At 32.7% G+C, this 19,016-nt stretch overlaps 1 protein-coding gene and 1 long non-coding RNA gene across 3 annotated transcripts in view; one reads left to right on the forward strand and one right to left on the reverse strand.

Annotated features, from left to right (window-relative positions):
* The window catches only part of LOC139513045 (integrin beta-1-A-like), a 49,788-nt gene extending 41,774 nt beyond the window's left edge, over window positions 1-8,014 (reverse strand). The window contains exons 1-4 of one of the 2 annotated variants that reach the window (XM_071301152.1): window positions 7,896-8,014; window positions 6,009-6,053; window positions 5,254-5,504; window positions 4,829-4,967 (exon numbers count right to left, since the gene is read on the reverse strand). In XM_071301152.1, the coding sequence (XP_071157253.1) occupies window positions 4,829-4,967; window positions 5,254-5,504; window positions 6,009-6,053; window positions 7,896-7,944 (484 nt within the window). In that variant the 5' untranslated portion in view covers window positions 7,945-8,014. Of the gene's footprint in view, window positions 1-82; window positions 341-4,828; window positions 4,968-5,253; window positions 5,505-6,008; window positions 6,054-7,895 lie in introns of those variants that run through there. The other variant, XM_071301154.1, reaches the window with a different exon arrangement.
* Window positions 4,928-18,689, forward strand: LOC139513050 (uncharacterized). The gene is made up of 5 exons (XR_011662376.1): window positions 4,928-5,057; window positions 14,212-14,257; window positions 16,881-17,020; window positions 17,469-17,574; window positions 18,608-18,689. It is a non-coding gene; the product is annotated as an uncharacterized lncRNA (long non-coding RNA).
* Window positions 18,690-19,016: the final 327 nt, after the last annotated feature.

The raw sequence follows: 19,016 nt of genomic DNA on the forward strand, positions 1-19,016 counted from the left end.
ATTAATAATTAACTGTGTTTTAACTGTCATTTTTCATTTAATAAGCTTATTCATTTTATGTAAATAAAACATTAAAACTTACCTGCAAAACATATAATAACGGAAAAACAGAAAAATAGGTGTAGAAACATTGCTAATCACTCTACTGCAGCCAAACAAGCGTGTTAAAAATACATAAATTGTCAGATTCTATTTATACCTACATTTAGGAAATAAATTATGATATATTCTTTTGCACAAACACACTAAGTTTATTGATCACTGTGTCGTAGTTCGGATTGAGGTCTATTCCGTAATCTAGCGATTTAAAATGGAGCTGAGAAATCTGGACAAACTTAATTAAAATCTGATATTTTTATTTGCTCAAACAAACGTTTATTAAAAGATTGCGTTATTTATTTTACAATTTGTCTTCTGTTTTTAGAAAATGTATCTGTATTAATTTACAAAGATTAAAAAAATGTCTATCTATTTATTTCTTGCGTGTTTTAGTGCCAAGTAGCACACCCATGAAAGTGTAATTTATAAAGAGGAATTTTTGGTAATGCGCGTCTATGGATAGTTTATTTCAAGAAAACTGCTTGGTGACATTTAGACTGTCATGCCAAGAAATGCTCGCTAAAAATTCCGGTCGACCTCCTACGGCAGTCATTAGTAGCTAAAGATTTGATTTCATTCAATAAATTAATTTATGACCTTCATGTACGTGTCGCTTAGAACACGGCCATATACCAAATGGTCAATATTAATCATCCATGTAATTTGTTCTATGGGGTGTTTGCAGAATTTCAACGGAGGCAATTTCTTGGCATGGTTAAGCTTTATATTTAGTTAGAAAAGTTTTTATTTTATTTCAGGTCCCGCGCGCGACTTTGTTTCGCGCTAGGTTGGGGCGTCACGTGACGAGGCTTTATAATAGAGAAAAAAGGGTGAGACGTTAGACAGACAACATGTATATAACGAGGGAATACACACGATGTATATTTCTTTTGTCATTGTAGGAAATTGACGTTTCGATCACAGTTCACGAGCAGTGCATGCTTTGGATTTAATTTATCCTGTGCCGTTAACTTTAAAACACGATTATTCATTATTTTCTTACAATGTACATTTCTCAATAGCAGCTTGTAACACATTTATTATTATAATATGGGAGCAGACATTTTTTGTAGGATTTCATTGAGATTAACGGACCTTGAGAGCGATTTTTACGGCATTGCAATTTCTTTTCTCTACGGAAATTCTTGGGAGGTAGCCGCACCACGTCGTTTTGTGAAGTTTTAATACATGTATGCCCTGCTGACTGCAAATTTTGAGGTCGATTGGACTTGCAGTTTCAGAGTATATCAGATAACAAGCATGTGGATTTTTTTTTCAGAAGAGATCTATGTAAATACAATATTAAAGAGAAAAAAAAACCGGAGTTGTCGTTCTTCTCCGTTGAAAGGATAGATAGCACACAGCTTCATTCAGCAGTTGTAAGTGGAGGGTAAAAACAAATAAAAGGGGGGGGGGCAAAAGGAGGTCCCAGGGGGACATTGTTTTTTTTTTAAATAAAAACGGTACATACGAATGGTTAAAAACAACGTTTTTACAATATGAATCAATTGTTTAAAAAAAAAAGCAATTGTAAACGGTCTTCCCCCCCCCCCCCCGTAAGAAACATGATTGATTGATTAATGTGTGTGTGTGTGTGTGTGTGTGTGTGTGTGTGTGTTTGTTTGTTTGTTTGTTTGTTTGTTTGTTCGTTGTTTGTTTGTTTGATTCTTTCTTTTCTTCTTTCTTTCTTTCTGCAAGGGGTTCATATTATTATGTTACCCATGCCAAGAAATCCTCGCTAAAAATTCCGGTCGACCTCCTACGGCAGTCATTAGTAGCTAAAGATTTGATTTCATTCAAGAAATCAATTTATTACCTTCATGTACGTGTCGCTTAGAACACGGCCATATACCAAATGGTCAATATTAATCATCCATGTAATTTGCTCTATGGGGTGTTTGCAGAATTTCAACGGAGGCAATTTCTTGGCATGACTCCTGGACGTGGTGGTGTATCTATACATCCTGCCAGTGGCGGATCCAGAACTTTTCATAAGGCAGGGGCCCGCTGACTGACCCAAGGGAAGGGGCGCTCCAGTCATGCTTTAGTGATTCCCTATATAATCAACCATTCTTTTCCCACGAAAAGGTGGGGGTGGGCCTCCGAGGCCCCCTTGATCCGCCTATGCCTGCACAAACCCTCGGATGTCCCCAAACAACTTGCAGGTCTCCTTTTTTTATATATATATATGCAACGTATTTTGCACTCTCTGAACCACCGGTGTCTGAACACAACGTATATTGAATTTAATTAATGAATTTGGACCGACAGGACGTTCCTTTATATATAAGCAGCCAACCATACGCATTCCTTCCAACTTCATATTGGTACTTTTAATTTTGAACACTATTATGACTTTATGCAAAACGTAATTATGAACATATATCACGTGCAACGTGGGAAAAGGTAATACCGATATTCAGGGCTTTAGTACTGCATTACTATTCACTTGATCGATGCCAATGTTGGTGGACTGAAATCAACTCCATAGTCAGGGTATAAGTACTGTGTTACTCTTCACTTTATTAATGCCAATATTTATGGACTATAAGTCTCCGAATGTAGCAACTCTGTAGTCAGAGCTGAGGTACTGCGTTGCTATTCACTTGATCGATGCCCTGTTACTGTAAATTCCCGAGAGTATCAACTCCATAGTCAGGGCTTTAGTACTGCGTTACTGTGCACTTTGTTACGGTTGGTGGACTGTAAATTCCCGTAGAGTATCAACTCCATATTCAGGGATTTAGTGCTGCGTTACTTTGCACTGACCTTTGTTACGGTTGGGGGACTAGTAGTTGTCGACAGTATCAACCCCATAGTTAGGGCTTTAGTACTGCGTTACTGTGCACATTTTTACCGTTGGTGGACTGTAAGTTCCCGTAGAGTATCAACTCCATATTCATGGATTTAGTGCTGCGTTTATTTGCACTGACTGGCCTTCGTTGCGGTTGGGGGACTAGTAGTTGTCGAGAGTATCAACTCCATAGTCAGGGATTTAGTACTGCGTTACTGTGCACATTGTTACGGTCGGGGGACTAGTAGTTGTCGAGAGTATCAACTCCATAGTCAGGGATTTAGTACTGCGTGTGTGAGTTCGTGGTCAAGTGGTTAAGACCGATGGCTACAGTGCTGAAGGTCCCGAGTTCGATTCTCACTCGGGCTGCTAAAAATCATCAGCACATCAGAAGGGTAATTTTCACCCTCTCACACACATCTCTGGTACCCAGACCGGAGTTTAAACTAGAATGGGTACTTTGGGGGCCTCGGTTGGTCAAAGTTGTCCCTTACTTTGACCTGGAGATCAATCTTCTGATATCTCTCTGGTTTGTCTGTTTCCACCGAATGGCCCGGTGGTTCTCTCCGAGTACTTCGGCTTCCTCCACCATAATAACAGACTGCCCGGTGTCATAGCACTCCCTTTGTGTTGGTTGGGGATTGATTGTCCTTGTAAAAATAATTGTCGTATAAACATACGTTAGTGACACATCTCCAGTAATCCCGTTAGGGAGTGTACATGGATGCCACTGTACCCTCGCAGCTTTCGAGGGGTTCTTCTGATATCGGAGGCATTTACTAGTACATACATACTGCGTTGCGGTTGGGGGACTAGTAGTTTTCGAGAGTATCAACTCCATAGTCAGGGCTTTAGTTTTGCGTAACTGTGCACTGACCTTTGTTACGATTGGTGGACTATAAGTTCTCGAGAGTATCAAGTCCATAGTCAGTACCATAGTTCTGCGTTACTGTGCACTGTATCAATACCACTGTTGGTGGACTGTTAATCCCTGAGAGTATTAACTCAATAGCCAAAGCTTACAGAATACTCTGATTAACAACACATTTTTCTTAATAACCCGCTGATAAGTCATATCTGTTTTGATTTTGGTATAGTGACTTTGATAGAATGTAGACGGATAAAAATACGCGACTACAGCAAACCACAAAATATTCAAAGTACTATGAGCAACAAAATCATTTATTTTGTAAAAAAATATTTCCGTTCTCCAATTATACTGTATATCCTATAACAAAATTATTTTCATTTACCTGTGTACATTATTCTATTTGGCGGTAAGGTTATTTGTTCAAGATTTTGGTTGACTTTCTGAAATTATTTAACATATCATAACGGTATATTGCTGTTGCCTTTATTTATTTATTCCTTATTTTATTGATTTTGAATTTACATTATGTCATATGTCAAATTTATACGTTCAGTGTATGTTCATTTGTGTTAATATGTCTTTTTGGTTGAGTTAAGCCATTTGTTGAGTTAAGCCATTTTAATTGATATTTTGTAGTGTGTCTTTCTATGCTGTGATGTTATACTATTGTTTCAGGTAAGGATGAAGTTTGGTACCTATAAAACGTTTAAACCCGCTGCATTTGTTTGCACTTGTCCTAAGTCAGGAACCTGATGTTCAGATGTTCAGTAGTTGTCGTTTGTTGATGTGGTTCATAAGTGTTTCTCGTTTTTATAGAGATTAGACCGTTGGTTTTCCCGTTTGAATGGGTTTACACTAGTATTTTTGTGGGGTCCTTTATAGCTTGCTGTTCGGTATGATCCGAGTCTCCACGTTGAAAACCATACTTTTGACTTACAATGGGTTATCTTTTACAAATTATGACTTGGATGGATAGTTGTTTCAATGACACTCATACCACATCTTCTTATATCTATTTAAAACTTCTTACTTCCAGTTAAAAAGAAATGTCTGAATGAAATTACCTCCATAACAAACTTCGATTTGAAGATTGCTTATAACTGGAATCAGATCACCACTTGGGACGAATATTAATTTGAATATACTGCTGTCTACTTTTTCAGACAATTTGAATGATACCAATGACTCTGTGGCTTCTTGTGGCTGAAAACAAATTTCATGTGATATCTATGAAAAGTCTTGTGAAATGAAGGGAAAAGACATAAAGATGGCTTGTAGTGTTATGTCAGATTTGTGAGTATATTTGAAATATATTTGTCTATACGATAACATTGCTAGTTCTTTATCTTGTTCTCGATGATTTTTATGGGTACAATACCACATATTGTGCTACAGATTTAAATATCATATTCTACCTTTTTTCTTTTCCTTGTAATGAAAAAATATATGTTCAAATGACCTATTTAAGCTGAGCAGAAACACAGTTTACCTTTATATATCTTTCAACTTCAAGCGTCACAGATTCTACATTTTTGACGTTAACTTCCACAGAAATAAATGTTACAGGAACATAACTAGTGAAAACAATGTATGATTCATTTGTTGATAAAGGTGACCATGAAGTTAGTGGTACGCCTGGTTTTTGCAGAATGTCTAAAATATCTTTTCCATGTTCAATCGACGATGGTACTATTGAAAAGTCGTCAGTAGAGGTTGTATTGAAAGGCTGCTCATCACATCCTGAATCAAATTGCAAAAATTACGATATATAAGAAAATGGGATATTAGCACAATAAAAATAGAAACGTTCTAAGGTAAACTGGACCGTGAGTAATTTTGTTTAGGTAATTTTTATTTTAAACTTCATATAATTACAAAAGGGAGTGAAGATAACCTTAGAGTTTTTTTTTTTAGATTTCAAACCACAAGCTAATTAGTACAATATATAGTTTAACCTTTCCGTACTTTTGAATATCTATTCAAAGGGGTTTTTCACATTGGAAATTGTTTCAATTCCAAACAATGTCACTCTTTCAAACACGTTAAAACAGCTTACGTGTAGAAATAGTTCAAGAAGAAGCAAATCAACTATTTGACTGCGACGTTTTTTATTCAAAAAATAATTCTCTTGTTTCTGTATATCTAATAACATTCTAATCGTTTTTGTTCTGATGTATAATTTTTAATACAAGTACACAAATTATCCACAATATATATATTCTTTAAATACAACTTATTACATACTTGATGTTGTTGGTTTTGGTTCTGTTGTTGGTAGTTCGGTTACTTCTGTAAATGAACAATATCAAATGGTGAACATTTAAATTTATTATACTTCACGTTAAAATGCCATATTTTGATTGGCTAATACGAGGGTGTCATTTTACTCTATCACATAGCTGAGAGGGTGACAATTTTTTTGAATGTTACCCTCTCGTCTCAACCAATCAAAAATCGACAATTTAAAGGACAATGGATTGAATTTACATCAAGTAGTTGAATACAATGCTTAAGTTTGACGTTTTGGATCAAATTTTATTATTTAACTGTCAAAATAAAAAAAAACAACATCTTGTTGTTTACATTTCTAATACTCGTAACGTTGTTATGTACGTGACGTCATAGAAAATCCTTTTGAAATAAAATTTATCTGTAAAAGACAAAAATGGTAGGACGTTTAGTATAATAAATTAAATAACACATAGCTGAGAGGGTGATAGAGCAGATTGGTACCCCTTGAAAAAGCATTGTCAACCTTGGCTTCGCCGCGGTTGACAATGTTTTCTCGGGGTACCAATCTGCTCTATCACCCTCTCAGCTATGTGTTATTTATATAATAGTAAACTTTCTGACATTAGTCGAGATATAGTAACTGTGAACAACTAGACAAGGCGATATAGTTGTTGTATTGTCTAACGGCTACACCTCGTTTAAAACACATTTCGATGATATAGACAAATATCATTTTAAACTTCTAATAAAAATCTTCTTTATATGGCTTAATTGATCATTTAAGTTAGACGTCATTTAAAAGGCACCAGACACTTAAAATCATAAAAAAAATCTTTCGCTTCTTTTTCGCAATCCTGTCTGTTCTTGATTGTTACCTTCAATTCAACTATTTTGTGTTCAAATATTGCCCAAGAAACAATATATTGCACTTTAAATGAATGGTTAACGATAAAAAAAAAAAAAAAAAAAAAAAAAGACACCAGTTTATCGAATATCATTCGTAAAGAAATATAATAAGTATGGATTTTGAATTCTTCGCATTTATATTAAAACACAAATAAGCAGTCAAATATTACATAGGGTCTGAACTACCGGAATACACTATATATTATGCCTTGTAAATGGGAGAAATTGGTTATATCTTTAGGGCTTTTGGAACCTGAAAAAATCGTTACAAGCTAATTAAGTTCTACAATGCAAAGACTTTCTGTTGGACTAAGGTACACACAATTCTGTCACTGATGAGTCTTTTGTAGACGAAACGCGCATCGGCGTATATACAAAATTTAGTTCTGGTATCTATGATGAGTTTATTTCTAGCCTCAACCTTCTACATTACATCTTAAAAAACTGTCATATTTTTTTTTCTCAAAAAGCATGGAGTGCTTTCATCTTTGAAGTCCAGTTGATGAAGGTATAAGAGGTCACATATTTCAAGCACTAGATAATTTGCATTCATTAATGTAATAAGAAAAACCTATTGTTGCTGAAACTATTTTGTAACTAAGTGGTCTAAAGACAAATATAGATATATTCGGATCAGCATTTACAATTAAAAGATATTTCAAATTTTGACGGTACGCAAAGAAAAATGAAGAATGATAAAAATCAGGAAGAAGGAAGGTCATTCAGATCTAAAATTTGAAATCGGATAACTCAAACTTCAAAAATAAAATCAATGAAAAAGTTCTGACATGCAACAATCAGACCAGTACATAATTAATATATATATATATATATTTGCAATATGAAAATAATTAAACAATTCATGATACATGTTTACATTGTACTACCTTGAGTTGAAAGGGGAAGTTGTATGAGTATTGTAAATTAACTGTGTTTTAACAGTGTATTTAGTTCCTTAAGCTTATGTACTTTATGTGAAAAAATAAAACTTACCTGCAAAACATGCAATAAATGAAAAACTATAAATTAGTTGTAGAAACATTGATCACTGTGTCGATGTTTAGGTGAAGGCCTATTCCTTAATCTAGTTGTTTTTATTTGTTTAAAGAAAGTGATAAGAAAATTGTATAATCTATTTTGCATATTTTCTTCCGTATTTACAAAATGTAACTGTATTTATTAACAAAGATGAAAAAATGGTAAACCTATTTATTTTAGTTGTGTTAAAGTGCCAAGAAGAACACCCATGCAAGTTTAATATATAAAAGAGTTATTTTTGGTAATTTACGGACGCTCAGTATTTCTGTACACCCGGATACACGTTGTGCAGGGGACAACAATCCAAATGATAAAAAGGAAATATGAAATGACAAATATTAACACACCAAAGACAGATTATTCGGTCTAGTAAACAATCTAATCTAATCTTTACCCTTAGGAAAGTAAGTTTTGTATTTCAGTGAATTTTTTTCTTTAGAACGTGTATTAAATATTTCCTGCCAGTTATTTGGCAATCAATACGTAAGCATCTCAATTATTCATATCAAAAATAATTCATATGGAACAGTATAAGGAAAATTCTTATGCAATAGTTTTATCCAGTTTGAACTGAAATATGTTTCCCAAATAACAGTAAAACCAACTGTTGTCGGGTTGTCAGAAATACAAACAGTTCATGCTCCTTGTAGTGGCACAATGCATGTTTTTGCTATTAAAAATTATGTGACAAGTCGCATCCGGTGATGTTTATCACTGTCGTATCAACAGTGAAATATAATTCTATTTGGCGGTGCTTCTGGAATGATGCTTTACAGAACTGGAAAATTCACAATGAGAAAAATTATCTTTAAGGCAAAATCGTTTGTAACTTTCTCTTTGATTGTATAACGTCACTAATTGTCATACATCATTTTGAATTGATGCTAGCCTATGAAAATATATGCACAAGCGAAGACGACGGATGACAGATTTATATGAGTCAAAATAAGAAACAGCATTTTCTTGAGAGTCTCCTTTATGAAATATCGCTCATTAGAATAAAGGATCAAGTTGGAAAGAAGAGGAGTACAGATAGTTTCAACATGAATGCGTGTTGTCTGTTGAAAAGTACGTCCTCCAAACATAACGAATACATTGTCAATTACAAAATCAAACATTTGATGAAGTTAGTTGAAAACAGCATTCAATCTGAATCTGAATGGTGGTTTTATTCTAAGTTTCACTTGTCTTTTTTTATAACAAGGTATTTGTTTCCGCTCTGGCCATTATCAATGTTATAAAACAAAGTTGGACATATTCTTTCAATATGCATTAAGTTCAGAAAGAAGAATAATAATGTAAAGGGTATAGCAGTCATTTTTTTCCCCCTTCACATTGCAGTTCGACAGAGTAGCTTACATATACTTCAATTGAACGTTGGTGAAAAGTTGGTTCATTGGCAATCATCCAACAACTCCTTTTGTTCATATAGGTGTAGTAACTATTTTTTGTTAATTTGTTGTTTTTTTACAATTTGGAAATAGGCTTTGTAGGACATTTGGCAAACACAAGCACGTTTGTTTGAGAAGTTGCGACGAAATATTTATAATATCCTGTCCAGAATAAAGGACGTAAAATATATGCACAAATCTCTCTTATACGATTCACCAGTCGAAAATCATGGTTGTCATAATATCTAATATAACGGTAAATACGGGGCATGAGCAAGGACTGGTTTAACAAAATAAGAAGGAAATGAGTGATAAATTGTTTGACGTAATTTAAAGGAAACAAACTTTTGATTATAAAGGAAATAAAAGAAATCTTTGTATTTTGTGAAAGTTTTAGAAATCATTTTTTCTATACACATTCTTATCATTGATTTCGTGATTTCAATTTCGGTTTGTAACCTCTGAGTTTGTAACATGGTTATTTAAACGTAACTTGTCTCTGTTTCATGTCTAGAAGTAATAAGAGACAAGTGTAATCATCAGTTATAAGAAAATTTGCCCAAGTTTTTACATTTTTGGGCGAGGGGAGTGAACAATGATACAAGTACATAATTAGAGGCCTCACGAAAACCTCCCTAAATGGTTACTCTTCATGAAATACTCCCAAACTATTCAACATCACATTTAAGCTATTCAATTGTAAAAATAATGTTTTTGTTGGAAAATATCGTGATATTTGACAACTGGTAGAATAAAACTGATGATAAGATATAAATAAATATGATCATATCCGATCGTCTTTTCGATGTAATAATTTTTGAAATTCTGTTTGTTGTTTAAATTTCCAAATGCGTTCTATTGTTTTATAGGTTAAATATATATCCCTTGATTTCTAAATTGTCTCCATCATCATCGTTGAATCAGGAGACTAACAAATATTGGAAAAGTGTCGTTTTCATAAGTGTTTACTATGCTCTTATTTTACAGGACCAACTCAATGAACCACATTATCATGTTTTATAAATATATTGTAATTTCAATGTAATTGCTTATTGATTTGAATGATTCATCTTTCTTAAATATGTGGTATGTTTTTTGTTTTCTCTTTTTTTACAAAATTATAAAATAATTCGGTGCAGAGTGAGTTTTTTGTCTGAGGATCTTATATTGACTATTATATTGTATTCGACGACATGAGAACTTGAACACATGGTTTATATATTGCAATAAATTCTCGGTGCACTTTATTTAGGTTATATTCCAATGAGTTTTGTTGCCTATTTTTGACATCTTAAATTGAAAGTTATGTTTGATAATCAGAAGACAACAAACTCATTTCAGATAACCTGCCATCAAAACCGTTTAATGTTATATTGATAGGAGAATTAAACATTTTATAAAATGAATGGTCCGAATAAAGAGGTTAACCGTAAAGTCATCTTTGTTATGGTGATGTTATGTAGTACCAATGTTACCATCAAATTATTTTCCAATAGTGTAATAAAACAAACCGCCAAAAAGGTATTTGAAAGTAAAAAAGTTTTGTTTTAAATAGGTTTTACTTTTCTTTACTTTAATTTTGTTTGTTTTGTTTTGTTTTTGTTTTGTTTTAAGATCCATTTCCTTAATTTTCCGGCTCCTAATGATACTTTCTAATCAAATTGTCTTCAACTACCATAAAAGGAAATTATACAACACTTGGCGCTTACTATTTTACCCCCTCATTTAATAGAAATTAATGGTTTATTATGATCGTTAGAAATAGAAGACCAAAATACATATTAATATAAAAAATGAAAGTAAATCGCATAAATATTTAACATATCATACACCTCTTTTAAATAAATAAATTTCTAATTACCATTTATCATTACATGTCAATTCAAAAGCACCAATATCTACTTGATGATCCACTTCTAAATATCTTTAAGATGTAATTAAAATTGATTAGAAAAATATTTAATGAATCCTTACGTTTCGAGGTATAAAACCGCGTTGTTTTCTTGAAAATTTTCTAATACAATGCCAGGATGCGGTGGAAATCGGTGAGTATGATGAATGCTGATGTATTTTTAAATAGTTCATAGAAGTATAGCTACATATTTTTAATTTGGCATTTTGAAGAGCTCGTATCATATTATTTCGGTAGCGCGGGCATTTGGACATTTTAAACTTCGAGAAAAATTGGCTTTACAAGTAACAACTCATTTGAGACCATAACAGAACTTTTAAGTTTGTTTATTTAAATATGCATCTTCTAAGTATTGCTAAAAAAAAATTAAAAAAACTAAGCAACACAAAATATACTGTTTAATTGCATCGATTGACTGTTGTTTCATTGATGCATATCCGTACATAACCTATTTTTCATATTAAACTTAGTGATATATCATTTACTTAGTTTTAAATTTCCCCTTTTGGAATTTTGAATCCTTAATTCTTTGGAATTTCAGTGAGATAACATAGAAAGGTAGTAAACGGTACGTCATAACTTCAGAACAGAAAAAAGTATAACATATTTTAAGTTCATTGAGATACAAATGAAGACGTGATTATTCTATGGGGGAAAACAATAGATTGTTTCTTGTCTTTGATAATGTTTGTTTTAAATTCTAATTGATACGATTCCGTTGCTGGTGGACTGTTAGACCCGAGAGTATCAATCTCATAGTCCGTGCTCAGGTACTGCCCTGATTTATAACATATTATAATAAAATTCCCCACTGATAAGCTTAGAAATTTTTAAGAAATACGGTTACAATTCAATGCTTTATTGACATTTAAGTTAGATGAAATTATCTATGATGTGTATGTCCTTTTTGGTCATATGGGTCTTAACGATAATAAGAATTCATAATTTCAAACTTTTGGTGATGAGCGTTCCCGCTAAAGTTTAATCCAGAAAAGCGCTTCAGACGCACACTTTTTCAAAGCGATTTTTCTTCATCTATTGAAATAAACAATCAATGTGCTAATTTCTTTGGTTTTATTTCTTTGTATTTCTTTGTTCGAAAATACGTGATGATTGATTCTTCAGAAAAACTAGAACACACCCGTGATATCGCGGGTCCGTGACTGAATTAAAGTATATAACTATGCGCAAGCCTTATCTTAGTATAAGTACTGTCATCTGATAAAGTCATGCCGATTATAAGATACACAATTTTCTCTGCTTTCAAATCTTTCTGTTTGAACCCGTCGAACTGGAACTTATCAATTATTGGTAATATTAATTATTTGGAAAACAAAAGGTCCTGGAATGGAGTATTTTTTAATCAACAGCACTGTCCTATATTAGTTATAAATAAAGTTGAATTCTTTGATTCGCTGTTTTACGTCATGCCCGCTAACAAATTGAAACTTATTTTTAGTCCAGATTTTTAGTATTCGTATTGTTATCTTAGAAAGTCTTACGGATTAAAATACTACAATAGGTAACAATTTGACAATTTAGTAGTGTCAACCCTGTGATTATGACCCGTGTATATAGCATATTAATCCTGAATACACCGTTTGGTGGTGCGCCTGTCAGATGAGGTAATAGGTAACAGGTGATTATACTATTGGTATCGGTATCGGACTCGACCCGGAACTTCTAATTATTGGCAATATTAATTACGTGGAAAACAAAAGGGCCTAGTGTGGTGTAATTTTTAATCTACACCTTTGTACTATATTAGTTGTATATAAAGTTGAATTCTTTGATTCGTCGTTTTTACGTGATGACGGCTGACAAATTGGACCTCGTAATTTTAGTATCATAGATATATAAATGTATCAAAATGCCTTTTTTAAAAGGAGTATGAACACTTGGTTACAAATAAAGAATAACTTTACTGTGTGTTCGCACAAGTCAGGTGTTATCGTGCTCAATAGTACAAGAGAATAACCACCACCGGAAGTAAGCCAATCAAATTTTCACCCTTTGTTACCATTTGACAGGCTTTAGTTACCATTTCATTTCAAGTTTCCCAATTTTCGTTTTAGAAAAAAACACCAATTTAAAACAGAGATTTGAAACACTCACGATGTATCTAAAATGACGCATTTTGTTTCTACAATGAAAATAATTTTCTCTAACTGTCAAATTCAAGAGAATATTTCATTTTGACCCCTTTTCGTATGAAACCTAATGTGACGTACAATTTTCGTCGGTATTGGTTATATTAATGGCCTTGAAATAAAGATTCTAGATACTGACGTTGTTAATCATCTTAATGATGTGTTATAGTGTTCTTTTATTTGTTTTTGTAAATCATTCCCTTTACTGTTAGTCCACTTTTGTAATATGTATTTGATGTTGCACAGTACTGATACATCCCGTCATAGTGTTATTGTGCTATGGTAAATTTTTGTATTTTTGTCTTTCGTTTTTGCTTATGCGCTTTGTCTTGATGCCTTTGTGGTTATCGTTGTTTAATATATTGGTGAGTCAGAATGTTCACTGCTGTTCCCTCACCTTTTTTTTTAATTTTTAACTAATATGTCTGTTTGTTTTGTTCATACGTTGTTGTCAAAATAATGGAATTTGATGCGACTGTCATACAAGTGAGAGGTTCATCTAGATATAAAACCAGATTTTATCCACTATTTTCTATACAGAAAATGTCTGTACCAAGTCAGGAATATGACAGTCGTTATTCATTCGTTTAATGTGTTTAAACTCTCGACTTTGCAATGTGATAGAAGATTTTCCATTTTGAATTTTCCGCAGAAGTCTGTATTTTTGTTATTTTACTTTTTACAACTTGACACTAAGGCAGGCATGGGCAATTACTAAGGGGTTGATACCAATTCCAGTCATGTTTGAATAACTTGTATTTGTCCGAAAAAGTAAATTGAGGTGAGTCTCGTGAATTTCCAAATTTTATCTATTGTAGATTATATACCTGTTTTTTTCTCTGCAAATTGTAAATTCGACATTCGGTGAGTATACATTAGTTTGTAAGAAAAATGGTAAAGACACAAAATGAACAAAATAATAATTAGCAAATGAATTAAGACCTATAATTCAAGGCCATTAATACTATCAGAGACATTTTATGTTTCTTTACTTTTTGAAACGATTAACCCGAATAATTCAGTCGTTATATTCCGCTGATCTATGATGGCTACATTCCTCGCATGGAAGGAAGAAAATCGGACACGGAGAGGGATTGAATTATTTGAGTTATAAAACGATAGGCATAATTGTCCTTGAGTACTAAAATTTGAAAATGCCATAAAATTTATCAGATATAACCTCATTTTGGATATTCACAACACATAGGATAGTCAGATGTCATTGATACTTTTATGTTGTTGTATTAGCTAAAGGGTTAACACATTTAATTTAAAATATGGCAACATATCCTCGTTTTGCGATTACAGAGTACAGACAATCCTGCGCATCTGTAAAATTTTCAAGGCATAGCATGCCCTAAATAAATAAATCTCAAATATGTTTTATGATTTATAAAAATAAACACTTACCAGGATTTTGCAGTGCATTTTTTTCATTCCTCCAGAAGGTGCCAAAATAAACTAAGTTGTGAAAAAGGTTTGAGAACTTCCCCACAGGTAATAATTGGAGTCAGCTGTATTGATTGACATGGACAATAGATGGACAATAGATACCTGACAATGTTTGGTAATTTAAATTGTGTACCTGAGTGGACCATATCAAGAGAAACTCAACTGTTTGTAAATTTTATCATCTCCTGCAGGGACGAAAAAAGTGCACAGCAAAATCCAGTTTAGTTATGAATTGTCTAAATCATACAATGCATTTGAATTATATTTCTCTAGGACATGTTAGGGCAGCTTTCCAATTGTGAACTTTCCATTTCTAAGTAGCAACATTCCAGCAGCACCTCCATACGGGGTATATATCTCCCAATTGATACGATATTCCCGTCCTTGCATTTCCTATCATGATTTTCTTGATATAGGGTTACTGCTCACAAGGAAGCTATTAAACCAAGAGTTCCAAATGGTGAAGTTGAAATCATCCCTTCGTAAATTTTACGGACGCCATCACGAGTTGGTTGACCGTTATGGAATAACCGTTTCACAAATGATATCGGATATGTTCCTTACGTCGTAACTACAATCCCCTTCCCTTTCATGGATGTGACCTACCGTATTAGACTATTTACCGGATTTGTAATCACATGAGCAACACGACGGGTGCCACATGTGAAGCAGGATCTGCTTACCCTTCCGAAGCACCTGAGATCACCCCTAGTTTTTGGTGGGGTTCGTGTTGTTTATTCTTTAGTTTTCTATGTTGTGTCATGTGTACTTTTGTTTTTCTGTTTGTCTTTTTCATTTTTAGCCATGACGTTGTCAGTTTGTTTTAGATTTATAAGTTTGACTGTCCCTTTGGTATCTTTCGTCCCTCTTTTATGCCTTAAAACTTTTCCAGATGCACATGTTTGTCTGTACTCAGAGTAAATTTTGAGGTGAAAAAACGGCCATTTTTGCCAAAGGGTCCACATGAACCTTAATACAAGTTATTAAAAAAAAGATTGTGTTCGCATCCTATTAATTATTCATTTGTATTGACATGTTAATGACAAATTTTGTATATTATTTAACTATGTAATAAATTTTATTGATAAAATTTGTTTACACAAAAGATACTAGTAAAAGGTTTGAAAAATGATTCTTATGCATATGGATAATCAACCCGTCGAGAAATAGAAACAGACCAAAATTGTGTAAAGAGAGAAATGGGCAAAGGATACTAAGGGGTAATCAATAGTCAGATATATATAAAAAAAACATCTGAACTTTAGTAAAGAAAGTAAAGTCAAAGGACACTGTGGGATCCATGTAAAACAGAAACAACAACCTGATTTAAGAGCAGACAACAAGCATAAGTTCCGGCCATCTTTCAGAAATAAAGAAAATGATCTGGTATAGACTTTGGCGGTATAAAATGCGTCTAAAAAGTAAAATAACAAAAATACTGAACTCAGAGGAAAATCAAATCGGAAAGTCCCTAATCATAGCAATATCAAATGACAAAACATATCAAAAACGAATGGACAGCAACTGTCATATTCCTGACTTGGTAAAGGCATAACCGACAAGAATAACACACATACTAGAAATGTACAAAAATGTAAAATAAAAAAAACCCTGGTAAATGGAAAGAAAAACAGATAGTTGCTTTCTTAAGCAGCATAGCTCCTGTTCGCCAACATATGTATAATTCGTGTGCCCGGAATATATTTTCCTTTCGTCTTTGATCTTTTTTATTGACCCCGTAAATCGTATCGTTTTAAATCAAATTTGCACAACTAAATTACTAACAATAATGGATTAACATAGACCACGGAAAACAGCTTTTAGAGTGGATATATTATAAGTGTATGAATGAATAAATCGAAAAGAGGCGAAAGATATAGAAACTCATAAATCGGAAACACACTGACAACGCCATGGCAAATAAACCACACCAAACATCAATATTCAAAACACAACATAGAAAACTTAAGAGTGAGCAACATGGAATTTCTCTCTGAAATTATACCATTTGACAAGTAAATGATATTTTCTATAGAGGACATAGTAACTTGGAGTGAAATAGTTTACGAGCAAGAAGTTATTTCATCACAGTTTCTCAATAAGACAGTCAATGGGATCGTGAAAACTTTAGAAAAGGATATAGACAAAAGCGATGAACACCTCAAACTATCGTTGGTAAGTGGCATAATGGACAGTGATACATATGAAACAAAAAAAGCAGGTGTTTGGAATTTAAAAAAAAACATTTAGAAAAAGCTCGATTATACTAAGTTTGTCATATAGCACGCCAAATGTGCGTGCAGTTATAGATTACGATATAAATACACTTCTTGTCTCAAACCTAATTGTTACAAGGAAATTGAAAATGATCTCGACAAAAAAAACGCTAGTCCGTTGATAGGTATCCTACTTTATATTCTGCCTGCTGATTTGATAAAAAAACTTCAGGAAAATATATAGACAAACACGACAATGGATGATAATAAACAACACTTAAATGGTTAATGCGACCACCAATTACTATCTATGTCAAATATACAAATTTATAAAAATATCTACTTTCGGTTAGAACAAAATGTTTTTAATATATTTTTCATGTTAATAATTTTGCTATTTTTTAAAGGTTGAGGTTTCGGGAGTTCTTGAGAATTTTATTTTTCGAATAGAACACGAAGGACTCAGAAAAGAAAATGGAAGGAGAGTACGCGATTTTGATCGTTACGGAGAAGGTAAAACATGGTGTTTACTGATTATAAATAACCAAAGTCATTGGAATATTACTATATCCACAATTTATGAATAATTATGTGTACTTTATGAAAACTCACAAAAATACACTAAAACAAAAAATAAAAAAATTACTATAAAAGTAATATATACACATAAATTACACCTTGTTGCTGGTAAGCAGATTTTTAAATATTGAAAGGTGTTATTTACTATTTCATTTAATACAGTCATTGGACAAAAGTGAGTTTCCACTCAAAAAAGTCCTTTTATTTCAACTAAAGTCAATGTGTTTCCAAAATATAGTACAAAGTAACAACATGACTCATTCATATGAAATAAGTACAATACGATGTAGATTTGTTTCAATTTTTATTGCCTGTTGATAAAGTGGTTTTGAAATTATTATATTTTTGTCAAAGGGTCAAAGTAAACATTTTGTCAACATTTTATGAAAATTACACAAGCCAAATTAATATTAGTCATGGTGTTGGTTACGACCTTTATCAATGTGTGGTGAGTTTGATCTCAGTTCATCATTGGTTATAATTTGTGTATGACATCAAATTTTCTTGCTTTCCTCTGAAAGTCCTATTTTGACGTCACGAAAAATGTTGTCACTTTGAAAAAACACATATGTTTCACTTTTGCATGTCGTTCAAAAAGACGGATTGACATTGTGTATATATCGCCAAATAATCAGTAGAGAAACAGTATCCAACACTAAATCTTGTGCAATACAATATATATTCACTCTCGACAGTAAATTTCAAATATTTAAAACGATTGTCTAGCCTTGCGTTTTAAATTTGAATATGTTACTGTCTCGAGTAGATAAATATAGCATCTCACTCGATACCGTGGTAGAACCTATATATGATTAAAGGCAAAGATTTCAATATATTGTAGAAAGTAAAAAAAAGTTTTATATTTATTTCTACTTCTCGACTTGAACAATCGATGCTTTGGATGTGTATATACTATGAAAAAAAATGTTCTCTCCCTTTTATACTTTTTTTCATATTTGTTACAAAGCACTGACAAACCTGGTTGTGTTGATGTTAAAAGGAATAAAAGAAGAAACATGTAGCTCCAGTTCAAATCAAAATGATTGTTCAATAGATAGTGATTCTGTAAGTTGCGGTTTATCTCAAGTTATCGCTTTACGATCTTATTTTAGACAGAATGAGTGATTATTTATTATGATACATAAATACAATTGATTGTTTCATGGAACATGTTTGTTAATATATCTGTGTGTTTATAGTGATTAGGATACGTATACAACGTTGACTGCTGTATTCCTTTTTTTGACAAATTTACCTATTATGTCTGTTTGTTTTGTTCACACATATAATGGAATTATATAAAGGAATTTTATACGACTGTCATACAAGTGAGTGATTTAACTAGCTATAAAACTAGGTTAAATCCATCAATTTCT

This window comes from Mytilus edulis, chromosome 2 (genome assembly GCF_963676685.1).
Source record: "Mytilus edulis chromosome 2, xbMytEdul2.2, whole genome shotgun sequence".
NCBI lineage: Eukaryota > Metazoa > Mollusca > Bivalvia > Mytilida > Mytilidae > Mytilus > Mytilus edulis.